At 39.7% G+C, this 16,924-nt stretch overlaps 1 protein-coding gene across 4 annotated transcripts in view; it reads left to right on the top strand.

Moving 5' to 3' along the window:
* Positions 1–9,220, top strand: part of NEDD9 (neural precursor cell expressed, developmentally down-regulated 9) — a 179,453-nt gene extending 170,233 nt beyond the window's left edge. For all 4 annotated transcript variants that reach the window (XM_005603570.4, XM_023624459.2, XM_001494964.6 and 1 more), the window contains 5 exons: positions 81–182; positions 1,036–1,137; positions 1,973–3,214; positions 4,593–4,682; positions 6,900–9,220. In XM_005603570.4, the coding sequence (XP_005603627.3) occupies positions 81–182; positions 1,036–1,137; positions 1,973–3,214; positions 4,593–4,682; positions 6,900–7,409 (2,046 nt within the window). In that variant the 3' untranslated portion in view covers positions 7,410–9,220. The remainder of the gene's footprint in view (positions 1–80; positions 183–1,035; positions 1,138–1,972; positions 3,215–4,592; positions 4,683–6,899) is intronic.
* Positions 9,221–16,924: the final 7,704 nt, after the last annotated feature.

The following is a 16,924-nucleotide window of genomic DNA, read 5'->3' as shown; positions in this document are numbered from 1 at the left end:
GAGTGCCTGTTTAGGAGGTGAAGAGATTCGCTCAGGCCGGGGGCTTGGGATTTTACACCTCTGTGTCTTCTTGCCCACAGGTGATAACCCCTGTCAGGTCGGGCCATGGTTATGTGTACGAGTACCCATCCAGACACCAAAAGGACATCTATGACATCCCCCCTTCCCATGCCACTCAAGGGGTATGTACCGGGAACGTGGTCACCGGGAGAGACGAGCTTTAAGGGTAGCGTTCCTTCAGGGCTGCAGAGGAAAGGGAAATGACAAATTGTGTATATTTCATAGGAAGCTTCCTTTAGGTTTCTATTCAGGATCCATTTTAGCCAACGTTATTTAAATTATGTTTTCTGGATTTGCTTTATCAGGAAATCTTAGGCTTCTATCTGACAAAGCTTTTGTTGCTTATCATTTTATTTCAGGAAGTATAAAATTTAAACTACAGTTTAAAATATAGATAATGGTAGTTCCCAGAGGTGGGGCCAGGGGAGGGTGGGTGAAATGGGTGAAGGGGGCCAAAAGGTACAGACTTCCAGTTATGAATAAGTCAGGACTGGGGATGTAATGTACAACATGGGGACTCTAGTTAATGATTCTGTATTGCATATTTTAAAGTTGGTTAGAGAGTAGATCTTAAAAGTTCTCATCACAAGAAAAAAAAATTTCATATCTATGTAAGGTGATAAACATTAACTAGACTTACGGTGGTGATCTTTTCACAGTACATTCAAACATCGAATCATCGTGTCGTACATCTGAAACTAATGTTATATTTCAATTATATCTCAATAAAATAATTAATTTAAAAATTTAAAAAGTAAAATACAGCGTAGATATTTTGCTTAAGATCATTTTTATATTTAGTCTAAGTCAAAGAACACAAAACTTAGAAAAATGCCATCAATCCCTTAAAACATAGAATGCTGCTACAGAGCAAGGGTGAGCTGGTCAACAAATCCATAGTTAAAAGCTTAGTAATGGAAATCATGACAAGTGTAAGACACCTCCATTGTGGGTAACTCAAGTGTTTCTTTTCAGGTATATGACATCCCTCCATCGTCAGCAAAAGGCCCTGTGTTTTCAGTTCCAGTGGGAGAGATAAAACCTCAAGGGGTCTATGACATCCCTCCTACTAAAGGGGTAAGTGAAGGTGGCAAGGGCAAACCCAAAGGAGAAAAACTGGTCTTGGTGAGAAAGTAAATGGAAGGAAGGTAGGAGGGATGGAGGGAAAGAAGGAAGGAAGAAAGGAAAAACAATAATGAAAGATAATTCTAGGTATTCCATATTTAGGGGCTCCTACTAAAAAAGAAATGGGGCAGTCAATAAGGAAAGCCAGTTAGAAGGTAAAACAATTAATTCAGTTTGGCAAGCAATTAATATATCTCATATAGCTATCTCATATATCTCCTGTTTATATAGGGTGTTACAGCTTACTTAGTCCATTATGGACTAATGCATTTGACTCACTCTGTTGCCCTCTGGTGTATGCCTGCACAGGAAGTACAGCGAGCCTTGTTTTACGGATAAGGGAACTGTGTCTCAGAACTTTAAGTGACTTATTCAGCATCACACAGCTGGTAGATCCGGGGAGAGACCGCAGGTCTTCTGACACCTAGTCAGTTATGTTAATGCATAATCTGCCTCTCAGCCTGGATCAGCTGAGGAAGGATACCCAGGAGGTGCTCAGAAACTGAAGCTGGGACCCGGGAAGAGCAACTCAGCCAGCAGGGGTCCACACAAGGCAGCACTGAGGCCACGGAAAGGATGCACTTGTCAGAGGATGAGGGAAGTGGGAATGGAGCAGAGCAGAGCAGAGTTGGAAAATACCTACCATTAGTGGGTGGAGAGTGAAAGAAGAAGAGCCAGAAAGCAGGACTGAGAATTCTGGCCTTGATTTTAATGTACCGCTCAGTTTCCACGTGTTCACATGAGCCAACAGAACAAATGACAGCTTCATTTTTTACTTACTTTGCAGGTATATGCCATTCCACCCTCTGCTTGCCGAGATGAAGCAGGGCTTAGGGAAAAAGAGTATGACTTCCCCCCTCCGATGAGACAAGCTGGAAGGCCGGACATCAGACCTGAGGGCATTTATGACATCCCCCCAACCAGCACCAAGCCGGTGGGGAAGGACCTTCACATAAAATATAACTGTGACACTGCTGGACCTGCTGAACTGGTGACGCGAAGACACCAAAGCATTTCCCTGAACCATCCCCCCCCACAGCTGGGGCAGTCAGTGGGCACTCAGAACGATGCCTACGATGTCCCCCGAGGGGTTCAGTTTCTTGAACCGCCAGCAGAAACCAGTGAGAAAGCAAACCCCGAAGAAAGAGACGGTGTTTACGATGTCCCTCTGCACAACCCACCAGATGCCAAAGGCTCTCAGGACGTGGTAGATGGTATCAACCGATTATCTTTCTCCAGTACAGGCAGCACCAGGAGTAATATGTCCACATCTTCCACCACCTCAAAGGAATCTTCATTGTCGGCCTCCCCATCTCAGGACAAAAGGCTTTTATTGGATCCAGACACAGCCATTGAGAGACTTCATCGGCTCCAGCAGACCCTGGAGATGGGCGTCTCCAGCCTAATGGCGCTGGTCACCACAGACTGGCGGTGTTACGGATACATGGAACGACACATCAACGAGATACGCACCGCAGTGGACAAGGTGGAGCTGTTCCTGAGGGACTACCTCCATTTTGCCAAGGGAGCTGCAGCAAATGCTTCCTGCCTCCCAGAACTCACCCTCCACAACAAAATGAAGCGGGAGCTCCAAAGAGTAGAAGACTCCCACCAGATTCTGAGCCAAACCAGCCATGACTTAAATGAGTGCAGCTGGTCCCTGAATATTCTGGCCATCAACAAGCCCCAAAACAAGTGTGATGATCTGGACCGGTTTGTGATGGTAGCAAAGACGGTGCCCGATGATGCCAAGCAGCTCACCACAACGATCAATACCAACGCAGAAGCCCTCTTTAGACCAGGCCCTGGTAGCTCACATGTAAAGAATGGGCCTGAGAACATCATGAACTCCACTGACTACCCCCACGCTGGGTCCCAGATGCAGCTGCTACATCCTGGGGACCACAAGGCCCAAGGCCTCAACAAGCCATTACCCCATAACCTGGGCAAGGACCAGCCCCCTGACTGTAGCAGCAGTGATGGCTCTGAAAGGAGCTGGATGGATGATTATGACTATGTCCACCTACAGGTAAAGAAAGCAGGCTCATAATAACTTATATTCACTCAGAGAGCCTGGGACAAATGCCTGTCAGGCTGTTAGGCTGGACTACTAGAGCAGAGAACATGATTAATGGTTCACAAACATCATTAGTGGTTCGTAAACTGGAGGCAATGCTGTATAGTAGGAAGAACATGGGCCTGAAAGTCCTGAGCCCTCAGCTCTAGACCTATCCCTGGTACTAATTGTGTGACCAATCTCTACAACCTCCCTGGACCTTCATTCCCTCATTTACAAAATGAGCGAAGCACAGGGCTGGATTAGATCCCATTGGTGTGCCTCAGGCAAGCAGGCAGAGATGCCCCAAGTAGGATAGTTGGCCTTCAGATTATCATACCAGTTCCATTTGCATTTTATGATTTAGTTCTGCATGATATTTTATTTGAAAAAAAGGGGGGGGTTCACTGTTAAGAAAAAAAAATTGAAAACCTCTGCACTACAGAATTTCTAAGGTCCCCTCAGCTCTGTAGTGTGTGTGTGTGTGTGTGTGTGTGTGTGTAATAACTTGCAGAAAAACTCAACCACACCTCAAACTTACCTTGAGGACCACTAGGCATTTGCCATTTGACCTAGAACTTAACCTGAATATGGGAAACTGGGCAGTCACAGTCTGCCACCCACAAGTGGAAATTCCCCCAAATTGGCCTGGGATCCTGATAGCTTGCCCTTTTGCTTTGGGGGATTAAGATCCATTATTTAGAATTTGGCTCACTTTCTTATTCTGCCGTTCTTTTCATTTGACTGAGAGCCACGGATTATCCTGAGAACTATTAAACTAACTACAGTTCCCTTGAGTGCAAGACACTGGGAAAGGGAGCACTAAGCCACACCTAGGACTGAGGAAAGACGTGGGGAGAGAGTAGATGGAGACATTAAACATTCACCTGGCTGGTTGTCCATCTCTCCATATTGGGAAATACTAATTTGGTGTAGAGTTGTAAGTGATTCCAAGAAACTAGAAGTGCACTGTGGGCCACATTTAGACCTGCATTAGGAGGTTTATGGGTCCACATATAATCTATCAGAAAAGAACCCTGAGAAATGGTACTGCTTAAGGTGTTTGAAGGGGATCATGGATACTCTTGGAAAATGGTAAAGTGGAGCAGAGAGCGTGGCCCCCTACACAGAAACAGATTATGATTTTCAGCCCTAACCTACACGGTGACTCTGGAAGTCTGGCCGAGAAGCACGTCATCCCTGTCTTGGGTTCACAGAGGCCTAATTGGGCATGCGGGAAATTGCCAAGGCAGTGGAAAATGAAAGAGTATTTACGCGTTTGTCAATGAAATTGTTAGCATAAATGAATCACAGTGGTGATGTAATGTTTCTTTATGTCGAAAAATAATAGGGTAAAGAGGAGTTTGAGAGGCAACAGAAAGAGCTGTTGGAAAAAGAAAATATCATCAAACAGAACAAGATGCAGCTGGAACATCATCAGGTAAGTTCAGTCACAACAAAACCTACTTGGTATTGAAAAGATTTCTCACTTAATAAGGAAGGTATAACTTCAAACGATTGATTTTGATCCTTCCAGCACACTTTGGCATAAATAAGCTCCAAGGCATATAACAGGGTACAAGAACAGCGAGAAGGTTTATGGCTTCAGTAATCTGGTGGTATACAGGTTACGTCCAAACGGCAATGTTTCCAGGCTAAACCTGTGCTTCTGACATATTAGGACTATTTGGGTTAAGGTTGTTGGTCTCAAGGAACAAGACCCACTCAAGCCAGCCCAAGAAAACAGGTTTTATAGTCAGGCCATGGTAGGGGATTCAGGAACAGAAAATAAAAGATATAGCCAAGTCTGATGAGAACTAGGGCTGTAAATTCTCTCCTCTTCTTGTACTTCTTTTACTTCTCTCTAAATCTGCTTTCTTCTCCTCTATCTTTTGGTAGTTTCCTCTTCTTATCTACTCATTTGGCTCCTCTATAACTTTACAAAACCCGTAAATGGCCACTCAAAGCCCCTTCTAAAGATGGCTTTTCATCTCAGCTTCCTCAGCTGATAGTCAGTTCCTTCTGTGATTCATTAAATTCCCAAAAAGGAGAGTCTGATTGGGCCATCTCTATCTATGTATCTATGTATCTATCTATCAACTATCAACTGTCCATCTATCTGTCTATCTATCTATCATCTATCTCTCCCCTACAACACAAGCCTATGGCTTGGCTCAACTTGATCCAATCTAAGGGTAGGAGGGCAGGATCCACTGTTTTTAAAATATATCAAGTCCATTTACTAAGGGCTTGGGACACGGCAGGTTCATTCAACAGTTGGGCATGAGTGGGGCAGATAATATGGGTATTGCTAGTACAGGGGCATAAAAATAACGAGAAATAGATTGAGGATTTATAAACCTTTTAAGATGAAATGAAATGTCATGTAGAGACCTGAAATGGCACACTGCACTCAGGAAACCAGCGTTATCGTCCTTGCTTTCTGACCAACCAACTCTGTGACCTTAGGCAAGTCACTTAACCTCCTTGAACTCCAGTTAATTCTCTGTAAATTGAGAAAACCCCTCACCCCCCATCTAATGAGATGATATATTTATGAACATATTTGCAAAAGCATAAGCTAAATATCTTGAAGCATCATCCTCTATCTGTTTATGTTTTCTTTGGCATCTGGCCAAGTAAGATAACAGAGCTTTAGCAAACCTGTGGAAACCACAGTAATTCCTAAGAAGAAAACAGATTCTGCAGAAAAGTAAAGCTGACTGTGCCTTTCTCAGGGGAGAAGCTGAGTGAGGTCATCCCTGCTCTGACTCAGCCCTACCTCAGGGTAGAAGACTGACTGAGTCCCAAGCTCAGGTCACAGATAGTCCTTACCTGCAAAAGAGAGTCTCTCCTGAGACTTGGTGTAATAGCTGGAGATATTATCATTGCAATTTAAACAACACACCAGCTGCGGGCAGTGAGGAGAGAGGAAGAAAGCTAACACTCATTGAGTCTGACTCTGTGCAAGGTCCTTTTCTTTCCACAATTCTGGGGGCTAAGTGTTACGATGTACAATTAGCATTCAAATTCCCTTAGAGCGGTTCTTTTCCATAGTGCACATATATTTATATGCATTAGTCTTTCCTGTCGTGCTGGATGATAACATTTATACATCTTGACAGAAAGAGTAGGGGAAACAGAAAAGTGCCATGGATTGTTGTTTATCAAAGAGTCTTGAAGGGCCAGAGTCAAGGCTTTCCTCCAGAAGGAGCAAACTCTCAGAGATTTGCTTGACAAAGAGATCCCTGCATTTGGTTTTCCCTTGCCACCACTCAATGTTTAACAAGCACTGAGCTACAATATACCAAACACCATTCTAAGCACTTTGTAAATATTAACTCATTACACCTTCATGAAGATGTAGGTAACAGAGCTGGGTTTCAACCATATGCTTCCTTCCAGCCCAAGGGCAGCAGAGGCTGATCATCCAATCATAGAAGGCCTGAGCTGGAAGATTCCTTAGAGATCATCTTCCTCAACCTCTACATTTTACAGTTGGGGGATGCAAGGCACCTTGACCAAGGACTTACATCTAACAAGCACCTGACACTGGTTAGGGACTACAATCCCTGTCTTTTTAACTCCAAGCCCCGGTTAGTCTTCATTACAGCACACTGCCTTACCCTTAATGAATCTGCTTTTTTCTTCCTTGCAGCTAAGTCAGTTCCAGTTGTTGGAACAAGAAATTACAAAGCCCGTGGAGAATGACATCTCCAAGTGGAAGCCTTCTCAGAGCCTCCCGACCACAAACAGCAGCGTGGGTGCTCAGGATAGGCAGTTGCTCTGCTTCTACTATGACCAGTGTGAGACCCATTTCATTTCCCTTCTCAATGCCATCGATGCTCTCTTCAGTTGCGTCAGCTCAGCCCAGCCCCCGCGGATCTTCGTGGCGCACAGCAAGTTTGTCATCCTAAGTGCACACAAACTGGTGTTCATTGGAGACACACTGACAAGGCAGGTTGCTGCCCAGGACATTCGCAACAAAGTGATGAACTCCAGCAACCAGCTCTGTGAACAGCTCAAGACTATAGTTATGGCGACCAAGATGGCCGCCCTCCATTACCCCAGCACTACGGCCTTGCAAGAAATGGTACACCAAGTCACAGACCTGTCCAGGACCGCGCAGCTGTTCAAGCGCTCTTTGCTGGAGATGGCAACGTTCTGAAAAGAAAATGAGAAAAGGAGGACTGAGTGGGTTGCTAGGGAAAACTGGAAATACTGTCTGGTTTTTGTAAATATTATCTATTTTTATAGATATTTTATATGAAATGAAATATTTTAACATTTTATGGGTTAGACGACATTCAGAAATTCAGGGAGCTAGAGGGGGAATTGTGTTTTTCTGTGTGGTTCTTGTGTACACACATAAGCATCTAAGACAAACTGTACAGAAACTCGTCCACATGCGTGTGTATGCCTGTGTATTCGTGTTCATTTGTAGATGTTTGTCTGATACATTCCATTAAAAAACATGAATTAAGAAGCACCTTAGTAAGCACATCCTAATGCTGCATTTTTTTTTTAGAAAACATACCAGATAGTTGTAATATTGCTCTACGTGTACCAGCAATTATTCTGAGCCTGTCACTTCCAAGTCTGGGGAACATAGTATATTTGCTGGTGTTCACCTCCCAGTAATGAGGCATGGTATGACTTGTTCTTGTTTTGCAACCCCTTCCAAAATTGACTGTCTTGGGCACATTATGGCAAATTGCCTCACTTCTGGTTGAAAAAGCCCTCTTAGAAAGAAAGTTTCAGAAGCCTATGTTAATCCAAGCCCCAATATTTTCGGTGCTGGAGGAAAGACACATGTATTTGGAGGACATGCGCCCAGTTAGGACTGGGTTTTTCCATACTGAGAGGAGGTCACAATAAAAGGAGAGCACGTGTTTCCCCAGGGTTTTCTGATCTGCATTTAGGAGTGATTTGGCCAGGAGGTTTTCCAAAGGATGTTTTTAGATTTGCAAAGACCATATTATTCGCAGCAGGAATTCATACAGACGCATCAGACTACGCTCACCCACAAAAGAAGGGATGGTTCCATCCGCCAGTAGTAAGTAGAGGCCTTTCTGACTCTCAACATTCACTTAGGTGCTACCGCCCCCATCACCTGAGGGAAACTACCCAGTTCCTTTGTCACCTAAATGTTAGAGCCATCTCCTACTCTAAGAAAATTCATTGCTTGATCTTGCACCCTCCTTAAAACATGTATATGCAGACCCGACACTCAGAGCAACTGTATGGAGCCCATCTAATCCTTACAGTTCTTTCTGGCCAATGACCCTGTGTGTACAGCCCACCACTGTCTCACAGCTCATCACAATATCCATTTCACAGCCTGTCCCCTTGCACCTGTTGCTGTTGGCACAGCACAAACACACCACAAGCCATTAGATTCATCATGGGCAAATGAAATACTTCCTACCCTGTGGGTAAATGTAGTCACATATTACCAAGTCAAGGAGCGTGTTATCTGTGATCTTTCGGTCCAGTTCTTATTTAATTGTTCTGTCCAGCCTATTTGAAAACGTTTTTATTTGCAATATAGGTCTTGACTTAATTAAGCTTGCATGTTTTAAACAACCAAATCATTGAAACAGGAAAAGATTTAAGAAAGAATATGTGATCTAAGTGTGATAAAAAGCCAGTGAAACTTACAGAAGGTGCTTTACAAGACAACCGCTATGGTAGGTCTCAAAGTTCTGCTCTACCAGAAGAAGATTAAAAGTTGTATTGTATTGTATTGTTATTGTGGGGAGGAAGGAGCTTGCTGAAAATCAACAAAGAAGATGAAAAATGTTCTTGTAGATTTCATTGTATAACGTGTATTTCTTAGGAGATGACAGATTTGTTCTAAGTGGTGACATTTCACGTTTTCAAAACCAAAATGTCCAATCTGTATTATTCTCTTTCCCATCCTATATGTAGAGACTATTTTTAAACCATTAAATTTTTAGATCTCTCTTTTCGTAGGCACTGGATGTTCCTTTCCATATTTCTTTCTTTGTCACAGAATTAAATGTTGACTTATTTTGGCACTCCTAATATAGAAAGTTAAATTATGGTTATTTTATCCATACTATAAACCTGGAATTTTTAGGAAAATTGAGAGTTGGTTATCTTTTCATTTTGTGTCATTTCAGAGAATCTTTGCATTTGAAGAAAATTCTGGAATGTTACCAAACCCAAATATCTGGAACAAGGCTTCTCTTCACCAGAAAGCCTGAACATTTAAGTAATGGGTAGGATGATTTCTGCTATCATAATATGGATGTTACCATTCATGTGTTTTAGAATCAAAGGGAATTGCACAATTCATTCTGGAACAAACATAAAAAAATAATTAAAAGGAAACTATATTTGATGAAAATAACAGATTAATAACCACATAAATTATTTTTAAAGCTTGGCCCACTCTTTCACTCAGTATCTTGCTGAGATTTATGGATAAACTATTTGAATATACCTTGTATCTTTTTGCCCACATCTATAAACATTAATTGATTTTTGAGGAAAGTGCCAAGGCACTTTAATGGTGAATGGAAATTCTTTTGAAAAACTGCTGCTGGAACAACTAAATCTCTCCATGGAAAAAAATGAATACTTACCTTACATCCTACACGAAAATGCATCATATACCTAAATGTAAAACTTAAAACTGTAACACTTCTCGAAGAAAACATAGAAGGAAATCTTTGTGATCTTAGGTAGACAAAGTTTCCTTAGATAGCACAAAAAAACATAAATCATAAAACAATTGATAAATTGGACTTGATCAAAATTAAAAACTTTTACTCTTCTAAAGAGATCATTAAGAAAACAAAAAAGCAACCCACAAGCCAGGAGAAAATATTTGCACCACATCCATCAGCCAAACACATATATCAGAATAAGGAGACAAACAACTAAATTTTTTTAACTGAGCAAAAATTTTCAACAGAAACCTCCCAAATGAAGACCTATGAATGGACAATAGTAAATGAAATATAAACACACCAAATAAAATTACTAAAATTAAAAACACGAGCCATACCAACTGTTGATGAGAAAGGGGAGCAAATGGAGCGCTCATACACTGCTGGAGAGAAGGTAAAATGGCACAAAAACCTTGGAAAATAGATTGGCAGTTTCTTAAAAAATTAAATCTATGCCTACCATATGACCTAGGAATTCCTCTCCTTGGTATTTACCCAAAGAAATAAAAGCATATGTCCATACAAAGACTGGTATAAGGACATTTATAGCAGCTTTATTTGTAATAGCCAAAAGCTAAAACAACCCAAATGTGGATGGAATACTACACAGAAATAAAAAGGAACAAAAAAATTGAAACAAAAACAACATGAATGAATTTCAAAATCATTATGATGCTTAGGGGCCTGGCCCCGTGGCCGAGTGGTTAAGTTCACACGCTCCGCTGCAGGCGGCCCAGTGTTTCGTTGGTTCGGATCCTGGGCGCGGACATGGCACTGCTCATCGGACCACGCTGGGGCAGCGTCCCGCATGCCACAACTAGAAGGACCTACAACGAAGAATATACAACTATGTACCACGGGGCTTTGGGGCGAAAAAGGAAAAAATAAAATCTTTAAAAAAAAAATCATTATGATGCTTAAAGGGAGCCAGACAAAAAAGAATACATCTGGTATGTTTCCATTTATACAAAATTCTAGAAAATGCTAACTGTAGTGACAGAAAGCAGATCAGTGGTTGTCTGGGAAGAGGAATGGTGGGAAGAATAGATTACAGAGGAGCTCAAAGAAACTTAGGGACTGACAAAAATGCCCCTTTTCTTGACTGTGGTGATGGCTTCACAGGTATATGCATGTCAAAACTCATCAGATTGTACACTTATCATACATACAGTTGATTCTTTGTCAATTACAATTTTTTTTACAAAAATGCTCTAAGACTCCAAATAAAAGTCAGAGATTCTCAGACTAGATTTTCTTAAAAAGCAAGACTAAACTATACACTATTTAAAAGACATCCACTTTAAATAAAAACACATAGATAAGTTAAAAGAAAAGGGATAGAAAGAGATGTATCATTCATGCACATTCTAATTAAAAAATAGCCGAGTGGCTATATTAGCAGACAAAATAGAATTCAGAACAGCGGAAAGAGGGGCATTTCCTGAAACAAGAATCAACTCAGAAAGAAGATAAAACACTCCTAAACGTGTGTGTAGCTAATTACAAAGTTTCAAAATATATGAGGCAAAAACTGATGTCACTGAAAGGAAAAGTGGAAAATCTGTAATTATAGGTGGAGATTTAGACACACTCTCTCAGTAATTAATAGAACAAGTAAACAAAAACATCAGTAATAATTGGTAAGGGTGGAGCCACTGGAACTTCCCTGCATTGCTGACAGGAATGTAAAATGGTACCATGTTGAAAAGCAGTTTGGCAATCTCTTATCAAGTTAAACATACACTTACATACAACCCAGCAATTCCAATCGTAGGTATTTACCCAAGAGAAATAAAAATATGTATCCACATGAAAAACTAACTGCTTTATTCATCATAGTCCCAAAAATCAAAACAACCCAAATAGCATCAACAGGTGAGTGGATAAATAAATTGTGGTCTAGTCATAAAATGGAATACTATTCAGCAATAAAAAGCAGTGAATTAACTATATACATAATAGAATGAATGCATAAACCTTAGAAACCATATGCTGAGAAAAACGCAGGCGAATAAACAGTATATATATGAAGCTCTAGAAAACACAAATCTAATTTGTAGTAACAGAAATCAAATTAGTGATTTCCTGAAGTCAGGGGTGGGAGTTAGGAATTATCAGGAAAAGGACACAAAGGAATTTTTTGGTGTGATGGATATGGTTTATATCAGTGTGTACATATATATATAAATATATATATATAAGATGGAATGCTTCATAATTTGCAGTGTCCAATACAGTAGACAACAGTCACATGCAGCTACTGAACATTTGAAATGTGGCTAGTACAACTGAGGAACTGTTTTTAATTTTAGTTCATTTTAATTTAATAGCCATATGTGGCTAGTGGCTGCCGCATTGGACAGTACCATATCTATATCTTGATTCTTAGGGTAATTACATGAATGCATATATTTGTCAAAATTATCATAAAATACACCTAGAATGGGAACATTTTATTGTATGCAAATCACACCTCAATAAAGTTGATTTTAAAAAGAGGTAAAGCATTGCCCAACTAACTCTAAAGTTTCATTTTTTTTCAAATCAATATTATCATCAATCAACTCGCAGAAACACTGGAGGGCCCATAGAGAAAGGTCAAGTCAGAAAGTTCAGCTTTCTAAAGAGTCAGTCGAGGGCTAGTTCATGAGCCACCAGGAAGACAAAGACAGTGTCCAACGCCCCTCATCAGTAAAAGTCTGTCTGGGCTTTAGATGTTTCCGCACAAACCACATCTCCATTCTTAATAGTTTTTGAGGAATTAATGACAAAAGAAATGTTGCCATTCACGAGAGGACATGAAAGACAAGATTCATTTATTCATTGAGCATTTCCTGCCCAGCTGGCGAGAGCAGGTGGATCCACCCCACCCATCCGTAAGGCACCAGCTGTGCCAGCCCGGGCAGCCTCCACCCTCTCCACCAGCGTCCTGCCTGCTCAGCAACGTGCTGTGCACCAAAGGGACAGAAAAGAAACGGAAGACCGCTCTCTGCTTTTCTTGGTTTGAGACCAAAAGTAAACATGCCTTTTAAACAATTTAAGGTGGATTATAGACAAATGCCCAACTGAAAGCTTCAGGCAAAGCCTTCCCCTCTGGTAACCACTAATCTGTTCTCTTCATCCATGTGTTTATCTTGCACATATGAGTGAAATCATATGGTGTTTGTCTTTCTCTGCCTGGCTTATTTCACTTAACATAATACCCTCAAGTTGTTGCAAATGGGATGATTTTGTCTTTTTTTATTGTTGAGTAGTATTCCATTGTATATATATATCACGTCTTCTTTATCCATTCATCAGTTTATGGGCACTTGGGTTGCTTCCACATCTTGAGTATTGTGAATAACACTGCAAATAACATACAAGTGCATATATCTTTACACATTTGTGTTTTCTTGTTCTTTGGAGAAATATCCAGCAGTGGAATAGCTGGATCATGTGATAGTTCTATCCTTAATTTTTTAAGGAATCTCCATACTCTTTTCCATAGTGGCTGTACCAGTTTACATTCCCACCAGCAGTGTATGAGGGTTCCCTTTTCTCCACATCCTCTCCAACACTTGTTATTTCTACTCTTGTTAATTATAGCCATTCTGACAGGCGTGAGGTGATATCTCATTGTAGTTTTGATTTGCATTTCCCTTATAATTAGTGATGTTGAACATCTTTTCATCTGCCTGTTGGCCATCTGTATATCTCCTTTGGAAAAATGTCTGTTCATAGCCTCTGTCCACTTTTTGGTCAGTTTGTCTGATTTTTTGCTGTTGAGTTGTGTGAGTTCTTTACAAATTTTGGAAATTAACCCCTTGTTGGATATATGATTTGCAAATATTTTCTCCCAGTTGGTAGGTTGTATTTTCATTTTATTCATGGTTTCCTTTGCCTTGCAGAAGCTTTTTAGTTTGATGAGGTCCAATTTGTTTATTTTTTCTTTTGTTTCCCTTGCCTAAGTAGACATGATATTCGAAAAGATGCTGCTAAGACCAACGTCAAAGAGTGTACTGCCTATATTTTCTTCTAGAAGTTTTATGGTTTCAGGTCTTACATTCAAGTCTTTAATTCATTTTGAGTTCATTTTTGTGTATGGTATAAGACAATGGTCTACTTTCATTCTTTTACCTGTGGCTGTTCAGTTTTCCCAACACTGTTTATTAAAGAGAATTTCCTTTCTCCATTGTATGTTCTTGGTTCTTTTCTCTAAAACTAGCTGTGCATAGGTGTGTGGTTTTATTTGTGGGTTTTCAGTTCTGCTCCATTGATCTGTGTGTCTATTTTTGTGCCAGTACTATACTGTTTTGATTACTATAGCTTTGGAGTATACTTTGAAGTCAGGGATTGTGATGTCTCCAGCTTTGGCTTTTTTCTCAGGATTCCTTTGGCTATTCAGGGTCTTTTGTTGTTCCGTATAAACTTTAAGATTCTTTGGTCTATTTTCATGAAGAATGTCATTGGGATTCTGATTGGGATTGCACTGAAACTGTAGATTGCTTTAGGTAATATGGACATTTTAACTATGTTTATTCTTCCAATCCATGTGCATGGAATATCTTTCCATTTCTTTATGTCGTCTTCAATTTTTTTCCGTAAAGTGCTATAGTTTTCAGTGTATAGGTCTTTTACCTCCTTGGTTAAATTTATTCCTAGGTATTTTATTCGTTGTTTTGCAATTGTAAATGGGATTATATTCTTGACTTCTCTTTCTACTAGTTTGTTATTAGTGTATAGAATGCAACTGATTTTTGTTAAGTTGATTTTGTAAACTGCAACTTTGTCCTAACTGTTGATTATATCTAATAGTTTTCTGGTGGATTCTTTAGGGTTTTCTATATATAGAATCATGTCATCCACAAACAGTGAGAGTTTTTTCTTCCTTTCCAATTTGGATACTTTCTATTTATTTTTCTTGCCAAATTTCTCTGGCCAAAACCTCCAGTACTATGTTGAATAGGAGTGGCAAGAGTGGGCACCATTGTCTTGTTCCTGTTCTCAGAGGGATGTCTTTCAGTTTTTCAACTTTGGGAATGCTGTTGGCTGTGGGTTTGTCATATATGGCCTTTATTATCTTGAGGTACTTTCCTTCTATACCCATTTTATTGAGAGTTTTTTTTATCATAAATGGATGCTGGATCTTGTCAAATGCGTTCTCTGCATCTATTGAGATGATCACGTGATTTTGATTCTTCATTTTGTTAATGTGGTGTATCACATTGATTGATTTGCAGATGTTGAACCATCCCTGTATCCCTGGAATAAATCTCACTTGATCATGGTACATGACCCTCTTAATGTATTGCTGTATACGATTTGCCAATATTTTGTTGAGGATTTTGCATCTATGTTCATCAGCGATATTGGCCTGCAATTTTCCTTGTTTGCATTGTCCTTGTCTAGTTTTGATAGCAGGGTGATGTTAGCTTCATAGAATGACTTAGGAAGCACTCTGTCTTCTTCAATTTTTTGGAGTAGTTTGAGAAGGATAGGTATTAAATCTTCTTTGAATGTTTGGTAGAATTCTGCAGAGAAGCCATCTAGTCCTGGACTTTAGGTTTTGGGGATGTTTTTGATTACTGTTTCAATCTCTTTACTTCAGATTCTCTATTTCTTCTCAATTCAGTTTTGGGAGGTTGTATGAGTCTAAGAATTTATCCCGTTCTTCCAGGTTATCTAATTTGTTATCATATAATTTTTAATAGTATCCTCTTAAAATCCTTTATAGTTCTGTGGTATCCATTGCAATTTCTCCTCTTTCATTTCTAATTTTATTTATTTGAGTCTTCTTTTTTTTTTCTTAGTGAGTCTGGCTAAGGGTTTATCAATTTCATTTATCTTCTCAAAGAAACAGCTCTTAGTTTCACTGATCCTTTCTATTTTTTTAAATCTCTATTTCATTTATTTCTGCTCTAATTTTTATTATTTCCCTCCTTCTGCTGACTTTGGGCTTTGTTTGTTCTCCTTTTTCTAATTCTGTTAGGTGTAATTTAAGATTACTTATTTGAGATTTTTCTTGTTTGTTGAGATAGGTCTGTATTGCTATAAATTTCCCTCTTAACACCACTTTTGCTGCAACCCATAGGAGTTGGTATATTGTATTTTCATTTTCATTGTCTCCAGGTATTTTTTAATTTCTCCTTTGATTTCTTCATTGATCTAATTGTTGTTCAGTAGCATGTTGTTTGGTCTTTACATATTTATGACTTTCCCAGCTTTTTCTTGTAATTTATTTCTAGTTTCATAGCACTGTGTTTGGAAAAGATGCTTGATATGATTTCAATCTTCTTAAATTTATTGAGGGTTGCCTTGTTTCCAAACATATGGTTTATCTTTGAGAATGTTCCATGTGCTCTTGAGAAGAAGTTGTATTCTGCTGTTTGGGTATGGAATGTTCTATATATATCTATTAAGTCCATCCAGTCTAGTATTTCATTTCAGGTCACTGTTTTCTTGTTGATTTTCTGTCTGGAAGATCTATGCATTGATGCGAGAGGGGTGTTGAGTTCCCCTACTATTATTGTGTTGCTGTGAATTTCTCCCTTTAGGCCTGTTAATAGTTGCTTTATATACTTTGGTGCTCCTGTGTTAGGTGCATATATATTCATAAGTGTTATTTCCTCTTGGTGGAATGTCCCTTTTATCATTATACACTGCCCCTCTTTTTCTCTCATTGTCTTTTTTATATTGAAGACCGCTTTGTCTGATATAAGAATGGCAACACCTGCCTTCTTTTGCTTTTGCTTGCCTTCCCTTCACTCTTAGCCTCTGTTTGTCTTTAGAGCTGAGATGTGCTTCCTGGAGCCTGCATGTTGTTGGTCTTGTTTTTTAATCCATCCAGCCATTCTGTGACTTTTGATTGGAGAATTCAATCTATTTACATTTGGAGTGATTATTGATATATGGGGGCTTAATAATGCCATTTTATCTCTTATTTTCTGGTTGTTCTATATTTCTGTTGTTTCTGTTCCCTTATATTTCTGACTGCCACTTCAGT

Source organism: Equus caballus, chromosome 20 (assembly GCF_041296265.1).
Source record: "Equus caballus isolate H_3958 breed thoroughbred chromosome 20, TB-T2T, whole genome shotgun sequence".
Taxonomy (NCBI): Eukaryota; Metazoa; Chordata; class Mammalia; order Perissodactyla; family Equidae; genus Equus; species Equus caballus.
Note: the sequence above shows the minus strand (reverse complement) of the source record. Positions and strands in the feature narration are given on the sequence as shown.